Source organism: Symphodus melops (genome assembly GCF_947650265.1).
Source record: "Symphodus melops genome assembly, chromosome: 15".
NCBI classification, from domain to species: Eukaryota; Metazoa; Chordata; class Actinopteri; order Labriformes; family Labridae; genus Symphodus; species Symphodus melops.
Window position 1 is genome coordinate 12,476,348 of NC_136705.1, and position 9,506 is coordinate 12,485,853.

At 37.1% G+C, this 9,506-nt stretch overlaps 1 protein-coding gene across 2 annotated transcripts; it reads right to left on the bottom strand.

Moving 5' to 3' along the window:
- Positions 1-952: 952 nt before the first annotated feature.
- On the bottom strand, positions 953-3,003 carry ciao2b (cytosolic iron-sulfur assembly component 2B). Of its 2 annotated transcripts, none has more exons than XM_079363296.1 (5): positions 2,767-3,003; positions 2,145-2,220; positions 1,900-2,025; positions 1,743-1,788; positions 953-1,626 (listed from the first exon to the last, which is right to left on the bottom strand). In XM_079363296.1, the coding sequence occupies exons 1-5, from the start codon at positions 2,895-2,897 to the stop codon at positions 1,526-1,528; spliced, it is 480 nt and encodes a 159-aa protein (XP_079219422.1). In that variant the 5' UTR covers positions 2,898-3,003; the 3' UTR covers positions 953-1,525. The 2 variants fall into 2 exon arrangements, with proteins under 2 accessions (XP_079219422.1, XP_079219421.1); XM_079363295.1 differs by having other exon boundaries at positions 2,145-2,214; positions 2,761-3,003.
- Between the last annotated feature and the right edge of the window lie 6,503 nt (positions 3,004-9,506).

A 9,506-nucleotide genomic window follows, 5' to 3' on the forward strand; every position in this document is an offset into this window, starting at 1 on the left:
TGATGGACAGAGACTTAATTGGCCACTGTCACCTCCCTGAATTTGAACAGAAAAAGTCCAAGTGCACCTCCTGTTGAAGAAGAGAGGACACAAAGATGAGCTGTTATAATGAAGGGATAATGCAGGACAGTCACTCGTGGATTTGCAATGTCTGAGAGCACTAAAACATTCTTAAATTGAGCTGTCCTCAAATTCCTTTCTTCCAAAAAGGATTTGTGAACTTGGATGGCAACAAAGGTGCAAGGACTGAAGATAAAACTGCTTCAGTGAGCACAACAGACTCGGTTTTTCACGTTTTGCAAAGTTTGGGGAGGACTGTTTGTTTTTCATGTGCCTTAAAAGAGGTCTTGTGCTGCATTGTGTACATTTACATTATAAATGTCCTGAAAACAATTGAAGTTGAAAGCCTTGTGCGTTGCTTATGTACAGGAAGTATCAAAACTCCAATAAGTTTTGAGTACAAAGTTTAGATTTAAAGACTGGAAAAACTTTTCAATAAGAATACACATTTTTATTTTGTTTAATTAATGGTAAGAACATTAATCACTCATTGTATTCAGGATGTTTTTGAACCCCTGTTCCTCATCAAGTAATGATGGAATCACAAACTTAAAGGGATACTTCACCCATTTGCATGAAGCTGTGTATCATTAGAAACATGGTAGCAGTGTTGAATGGTTGTGAGTCCAGCCCTTATTTTGCCCTGAGATGAGAAAAATGTGTTTTTCTTTGCCTGGAAGTTTTCTTCATGTGATGCAATGACGCTTTTTAACTTGAAATTATCTAATAAAATACATGGAAAATTTACATGTGATTAAATCACTTAAAGTCTATGTTTTTGGGTTAATTATTTTTATGGCTGTTGTCCATGTGGGACCTCAGTCCAGATTTTAGGGCATGTAGGAAAGAACGCCCTCTGGCCAGAAATTCGACTCAGAAATTTTCCACATAATGATGAATCTACCAGCTTTATTGTCGATTTGGTTTCTTTAAGAGGGTAGAGTAGTTGAAATATGGAGGAAAACAATTGTGGGAAAAAATTCTGATGCACAAAAAATGTATTTTTTACTTTAATAACACTGTATAATTTCAATACAATTTCCAAAGTATCACAATTATATACAAGGGATGATTGTTACTGCAGAACCTCAGCATGTTGAGCCCCACATACGTCTTTCTTTCTTGATATGAAACATTGTCTATCTGAGAAGTCTAATAGAAAAAAAAACAGTAATTAGCCTATACTGATTTTTTTTTTAACTTTATCACGTAAATTTCACAAGTGGAAGTATTCTATTTATTGTTTTATATACCTATTTTGCATAATGTATAACAGGTGTATTGGTCTGCATAAATGTAGAAATTCAACATTTAAAAAAAGAAATCGCAAAACTATTGAAAGGCATTAGTGCTGCCTCACTACCCCCAGCGTTCACTCCTAGACTGCTGAGGGTCAGATAAAGAGCACAAACTTCATTTGCTGATCAGAGAGGTCTGTAGGAGAAGACAGAAGCTGATTGGCTACTCAGCCACTTCTGCTGGACAGACACTGGTTGACCACCTCCAGCAGAGAAGAGTTCTCCAGAGCTGCTGCCACTCTCTCTTTGTCTCCCAGCTGTTTGTTCACTGCAAAAGAGCAAAGGTAAATAATGTTGATACATCTTGAAAACAAAGTGTTCCCTGTTAATGATTAGCAATAATGTAGGAATTAGAGTTTAGACATAATGTTTGACATTACATACCTGCGTCCTCTGAGGCATGAGTGCCGGGAGTGATTTGGACATCAATCTGAGAAGAAATAGTTCAACACATTGCATTTAGAGAACAACTGACTATCAACACAGCAAAGCTAATCCTCAATAATTAGTGGAAATCCTGTTGGCACATGTATGTGCTTACTTTAAACCTCTCTGGTAGGGAGCGTAGCAGTTTGACTTTGATTGACAGACCAATGAGTGTTGCCATGCTGCAGTGAGGGATGGTGGGTGTGAATTCAACGCCCACCATGTTCTCTGCATCATTTACCTGTGAAGAGACAAAAGGACAGAAAGGGAAGGAACTTGTAAACCTGGGTCATTTTAACTTCCACCACAAACATCTCAACTTAACTTATTTGGGGGGGCTCAAATTAAATCAAAGGATACCTTGACTCGAACCTGCTCCACGACATTGAGTTCCTCAAGCGACAGAGGATGTTCTGGGTCATTGATGGATCTGATCATATGTATTTCTAGTTAAAGATGTATCACACCCAAAAGGACGTCACAAAAGGCTTCACAGTGAATTAAGATGTTTGGGTTTTTTTTCAAATTATTCATAATGAAGTCATATTACGTATTTAATACCAATTTAAAACTAGGTGAATCATTTTAAGCTCACAACCTTTGAATACGTCTAATTGGACTACTTAAGTTTCCATCAGCGTCAGGAACAAGTTGCTATAAGCAAGTCTTTATTTAAATAGCACCTTTAAAACAATTAGTTACAAGGTGCTTCACATAATGCAAAAAGTAAAAACATACACGATGAAAAAATGCTAGATAGCAGTGGATGTTAATGTCATTAATATATCAAAGTAGCCTACTTTAAGACGAAAAGGCTCTAATAAATGACTTCCTGTCTGATACGTTGACAATAACGCCATGCTAGATATAATGTAAGCATAATATAATTGCAGTTAAAATAAGAAAAATAAATAAATATTCGTGGACACAGTATCGCTGTTAAACGAGAACACAGTTATCTGTCAGGAGGAGCCACAGCAGGATATCAAATATTTCTCTGTCATCAATCGGATCATGGATGTCTTCATCCTCATCGTTCACAGTCTGCAGCCTCTCCCCGGTCCGCTGGAAAATCACTGGGTTTGCATTCTCCAGCTGGCTTCCTCCTGACATTATTTTAATCCACGGTAAAGAGTACAGAGAAGGCACGACGTTGTGATACTGGACTAACCTCACCGCATACACAAACACTCGAGTTTCACTTCCGGGTATTACGGAAAGCGAATGTGACCAAAAAGATAGTGGTATAAGTTTTAAAGATACAGTCTAGCAAACCAGGTCATTCTTTCATTTTGAAATTCATCGACACGTTTTTATTGCCAATACTACATTATTAAAAATATAATACCCAACATAACACAGGTAAAAAATGTAGTAAGCTAAGCATAACTCTTCTTACTAGTTGGGTTATAAGCAGACATTACTTAGTGTAAGATTGTAAGTGCATTGCAAGTCACCAAGCAGAAACCTTAGGAGTTTTAAAAACAAGCCATTTTTGAGGTGAAAAAAATAAAACAATGCTGTGAGTGTCCACTTAAGCCTGGCTCCAAAAGACACAGTAGTGCCATATATGTCAATTTTCACAGCAGACATAAACATGATTAAAACCTGGTACACAGAGGGGCATTGGTCTAATTATTTATTGTCTGTATCAGCACATATTTTTTTCATAAACCCACCCATTAATATTTTAATAAAGACTAGCTAGACACATGACTGATCGGTAGCGCTTTATCAGCTCCAGATACTGTATACCAGTATATGCCAGATCTTAGGATGACTTAAGGTTTGATCGAGAGACAAGATATTTTAGGCAACATCATTGTAGATAGCCACAATTTTGAATCCAGAGGATCTTTAAATAGAAAGGTAGCTGCCCACACGTGTAAAGAAAGTGGAAGAGATACAAAACCAACCTGTTTTTGTCCTTTTCGTTACAGATTTAAACATATTCTCTGTATCAAATGCTGTTTACCGCATACTGCTTTGAAATATATTTAGCTGTTTGTTTATCTCCAACCTTTTTGTGAATGTTTTTTCAGTTTGCTCCTGCTCTGTGTTGCATCTTTAAAGCAGTATTTTTGTGTAAACTGTTCCTTTACTGTTAAGCTGTGACTCACTATCTGACCTGCAGATGGCAGACACTACCTATTTTAGCTCAATAGGATTGCCTGTTTTCAAAGAGGAGTCCTATCACGTTCTGCCTTGGGTTTTGTGCCTGTAGTTTTTGCACTTTCAATAACTAATGGCAGTTCAAAAGCGTGGTCAAGAAGACAGACCATTCCAGCTCAACACAGGAAGTCCATTTCCTGGTCTGTAATCCCAATTAAAAGAGAAACAGCAGCAGACACAAATGTTACCAGAAAAATCATTTATTTAGATTTTTTATTTTTTTTAAAAGGAAAGTCAACAGTTTGCATCTATGTGATACTATTGTACTTTCCTCTTGTCTCCTGTAAACAGGTGACCTTTCTCCCCGCAGCTTGATGAATAGAGCTATATGTTCTTTGCCTCCTAAAAGAAAAAAAAAATGTTTTACTTTAACAAACATTTGTAACAGTTAGGCTTACTTAACCCAAACAGGGTGATTTCTTTTTGAGATATATTCTTAGCTAGTAGGCAACTGAAAAAGTAGCACTATAGCTAGCATGCCAATGGTGGCTTATAATACATTTTGGGGTAGTTGCATTCATGCTAACTATCAAAAATGAAATAAACCAGTATAGATTCAAATTTACCTCAAAACGAACAGTTTGCGTTGAAGGTAACTTATATTTTACTGGACATCTTCAGTTGAAAAGCTGGTCTTCATAACAGCAGTCCAAACAAACAAAAAATTGGTGCGAAACAGTCGTCAGTCAAAAGTAAGCCTGCCTGCTATAATATATCTGTAACAGATTATAAAAGGATGATGCAACAGCCAAATTACACAGTTTGGATTTATCATTTGACAGAGAACTGTCCATGCCAGTGTTGCTTCTATGTATTTTATTAGGAATCAATCAAAAATGTGTAGACTTCATAATTTATGAAAACACTCACTGTATTTTACAAAAATTAGCCATGGGGGTCCAATACTGAAAATGTACCTGGAGGGACAGAAACATAGCCCCTCCCCTATTTCTGACAGTGTATGCAGGCTCGCTGAAATGTCCTTTAGCAATAACTAGACAATATAGGTCTTTATACCGGGTGTTTGTGGGTCTCTGGCTCAGTCACTTTCTGCTTCTTCAAGAAAGCAATTCACCAGAACAGTGCTTGATCACAAAGTGTTTCCTGTGCTGGGCCAGAATAATAAATTAATTAGCAATGACACTCGAGCTGCAGTGCATAAGACTGATACTCAAAAGTCAAGTTGTTGAATGTTTTTAATGGTTTTAACATCTTTTTAAATGTATACAGTTTAAGTTTTCACTTTAAAGTTGGAGCTGTAAACACATTATCTTGTTTGAAGAAAAATACTGGAAATCTGTTTATTCTTGCAAAGACAGAGAAACAAAATGGATCAACTGTAATAAAAAAATAAAAATGTATAAAAACAGGCTGTCAGGCAATAAGATAGACACACATGCTAACTCAGCAGCCAACCAGTGAATCTCTAAGGGCAGCTTTATGTGGGGGTGTTTGGTTTGTTTGTTCTTTTTTAATCAAATAAACGAAAGGCTATGATGAATGTTCCTGCTGTCTGGAGAGATGAGGAAGAAACAATGAGAGAAACTCTTTTTGTATACAGGGTTCAGTATAAAAGGATCACAGGTCTGTGTTGGACTGGGTGCAGACAGTGACACATGAGGGGGTAGAGGTAGACTTTAACATCATTTCAACAGTCAGAATAAACATCAGATGGACACAAAATTCACAATGTTCTCACCAAAGGTGAAAGTTTCTTTAATCTGTTTTTATTTTATTCTAGAGTGGTTTCCTTAGTTGTAAAAACTTTTTAATCTGCTTTTAAAAGTTACACACAATAGCCAGACTTGGTTTTATCTAAAAAGCTTTTTGATAAATCTCAGGCTGGACTTTTATCTGTTAATTTCACTGTAACCACCCTGTCCATGGTGACAAAGGATCTTTTGGTTATTGATGACTTAGACTGCTCTTCTGCCCTCCTACTGCTACATCAATACTGCAGATCACAGCTTGTTATTACACCATCTATCGAGCCACAAAGGGTTCAGCTTTAGCAAGGTTACACTGACAGGCTACTCTGCAATATCAGTTGGTCTGAAATATTTGAGACCATCCTGACCTGAAAGGTGATACAAGTGGGGAAAAAGGACATAATACTCAGGTTTTAATTCTAAAAAAACATGACCACCTTTAGATATGTAAAGGGTGATGATAGCATCAATCTTCACAAGTGATGTTGTCAGATAGAAAATTTTTGAAAAGGCACTTCCAATTATAATGTCTTTTTTGTCTAACACTGCCTGTGGTGGGGAAACATGCAGAGAAAATAATGTAACAAATACAATCTTGTCATTGGTGGTCTCATTTGCTTTTGTGGGCTACAGAATTAATTTGAATCTGCTTTATGTTACACACTGCTTTATGATGAAATCCAGATGGAACAGAAAAGGATTCAGGCATTTAAATGAGTTACAACGGTTTGTAAAATGAAACTGGATTACCCTGGGGTTTTTTTAACCGGTATTTTTAATGGTTGTTCGGCTAAAATGTATTTTGATGCAAACCAGCAGTTTGCAACTGCTTTGACTCTTATAAAACGAAAAAAAAAAAAAAAAAAAGTATGATAGAAAGTGGAAAAAAATAGCATATAAATGCCTCAGTTGTTTGGCCATTTAACTATTCTGCAGTGGAGGCTATTTTAGGTCTAGAACAATCTTATTTTCTCAAAAAATACACAAGGATAAAAACACTAAAATCATCATGGTAGCCACACAGAGAGACAGCATCCATTCTTTGTTTTCAAGCTGCCACCTCAGGTAGATTTCAACAAGAGAGAACAATACCCACAGCACAAAATATTGATGCTACAGTACTCACATGTGTACTTAGGAGAATATGAGCCCATTTTTTGTGTTGTGCTTATTATTCATGTTTGTGCACATCACCCATCGTGCAAGTTACCATTAAGACAATTATAATGGGTCTGATGATGTGAATAAACACAACAGGGATTTCACCCACGCTATGAATATTTCATGAATACTATTTCAGATCCTCAATGGTGTCATCTTTGTGTAAATCATAAAGTGTACTATTTGCTGCTTGCAGCCGCAGTAGGAACAGTATTTAAATTCAAGACAGCATATTAAGGTTTGGGCTGTTATTACCTCGTTAATCGCGATCAATTAAGGTCTAATGTAACATATTCATTTTTTTAATCGTGATCACATGCTATTTTGTCCCTTTATGCGTGGACGCATTGTGGATAAGAATGCAAAAGAAAAAAATCACCACCAACAGACACTCGGCCATAAAAAGAACCATTTGCACCTGAAGCTGTTAGCCACTAAAATATTGACAAAATATCATTTAAACAAGCATCGTCATAGTGTAGAAGTGGCAGAGTTGTGCATTTAAGAAGGCTGTTTTGCCCCTCTGTAGACCAAAAAACATGGTAAGACGTTTCAGCTGTTTGAGTGCCCTGGTTAAACAGCAACAGCTGTTTTAGCTGTCTTTGACATTGTCAAACGCTCTACTGCCCAACTTTTTTCTTCCTGTCATTCGAGCAGATTGGGTCTGTGCTGACCTTTTACTGTAATTATGTTCTGCTAGTGCTGCTCTCTGATTCATATTTGGCTCTATAGAGTAAAATTACTGACTGCTGGATTAAGTTTAGGCTGACGAGTCTCTACAAATACGAACAAGCAGAGCAATGATAGAGGGAAAACAAAACAGACTTCACAACCGTCCGTCCGTCCGTCTAATTCTGCTTTCCCTGTCATTAATATTATAATCATTATCCAGTTTTCCAGGTCACTGGAAACTTCTTGCTGAGTTCTGACCTATTTTTTTCCAAAATGAGTCCCCATCACAGAGAAGCTTTTTAAAGGACAGCAGGGATGTCACTCTGTGATCTATGAAGGCCGCAGGGTCTGGCACTCTGGTGTCTTATTGAGGTGAATTGAAGGAGATAGGAAGCAGGGCAGCACACTGGATTTGGAGGAAAAGCAGTCTGATACACTATTTGAATTTTTTCATCTCCAAAACCAAAGTCTAGAAGAAGCTCTAGTAGTGAAAAGTGGGTTTGAAGGGAAAACTTTAGGACAAAGCTTAACGTTTTTATAAATCAGCTGTCACTTTTTTTTTCGTATACGATATACTGTAAGAGTATACTGTTCCCTTACACTAATCTTTTTTGACTTCCGGATCAATTTACACTCTGGCAGCCTTTCAGAAGAGGAGAACTCACCTAGAATATGTGATCAATAGAGTTTCACATCAATATATTCAAGAAGTGATTGAAAGAGTTTGAGCTCCATGTTCTATAGGCAGCATCGATTCATTGAAATACTATGGTGAGGACGACAGTTTTGATATTATTGATGATGATGATGATGATGATGATGATGGTGGGAATGATGGTTTTGTTTTTAAGATGACGATGTTAAGATGGTTATCAAATTGTTAACACCGATAGCCAATTCGTTAGCTAGTGAAAGTGTTGGTTTAGGAAGATTATTTTTGTAGCACTTGAAAACTGCAGCTTAACATAATTAAGAATCTAAGAAAACTATTGCAGCATCGTCACAACGCTCGGTGGTTATACATTTGTATATACAGTGCTTTCACAATTGCACACAACTCCTGAAAAGATTTCCTTCATGGGTGAAAACAAGCAGCAACTGACATCAACTCATCTCAACTTAAACTTAATGTGTCCCTGAAAAGCGATTGGTTTTGTGGCAAGGCAGAAAAATGACAAAAGTACATCCAAGAATCCAACACTGCAAATTATTTTAGTAGGACCAGTGCACGTCCATATTGGCATGCACATGGCCGATACCATCTCTGTGCACATAATTAAACTGCTGAAGTTTGTTTCCTGTTCCCCAGTATACAGTATTTGTCTCCTCACTTTGATATTGTGATCCCGTTCAACTATAAAAAGATTTGATATAAAGACAGATATTATCATTTTATTATTCACATCGCTGACTCTGATGCTTTGTCCGCCATTTCCTTGTTGTTCTTTTTAAATCAGTTATTGCATCCCCCCCACCCCTCCTGTCCGACAAGCTGTTAAGTGCAAACCACCATGTCAGGAGGATTTCAGGAGAGGCATACCGTATGTGAAAACGGCTTCGCAGTAACACACCCTACTCCCCTGGAACCGTTTCTGAAGTGCCTGAAGTTGACAGTTTTGTGGGAGAGGTTAGATCTCTATTAAGATATGCCTGGATAATCTTCAGGCTTTAAGAGATGAGCGCTTGCAGGAAGTAATGGAAGGAACAAGGTTCATCAAAAAGAAAGCCCGGGAGGCTGTTTTGTTTTTGTGTGTGTTTATAGACTATTTATGGATTCCATTAGTAATAAAGGCACAACATTTATATATTTCATTGGTGTTTGCTGGAGAAGGTCCCTTTCCTCTGCATTGCTTCTCTGTACTTTAATGCTTAGCTGCATCCAGGAATCCCACTGTGCTCAAATGATGATAAGAATGTAAGTCATTTTTCTGAATAAAATACTAAAAAAAAAACATTGTTCTCGAGTGTCTCATGACTGAATTTCTAAATAAACAGTGTTTCTTTTGAA

Bases quoted from the DNA above. Each gene is read 5' to 3' on its own strand.
- ciao2b (XM_079363296.1), bottom strand. From the start codon at position 2,897: ATGTCAGGAGGAAGCCAGCTGGAGAATGCAAACCCAGTGATTTTCCAG. The intron at 2,026-2,144 runs GTATCCTTTGAT...GTCTCTTCACAG, and splicing joins TGGAGCAGGTTCGAGTCAAG to GTAAATGATGCAGAGAACAT. The intron at 1,789-1,899 runs GTAAGCACATAC...ATTTCTTCTCAG, and splicing joins CCCTACCAGAGAGGTTTAAA to ATTGATGTCCAAATCACTCC.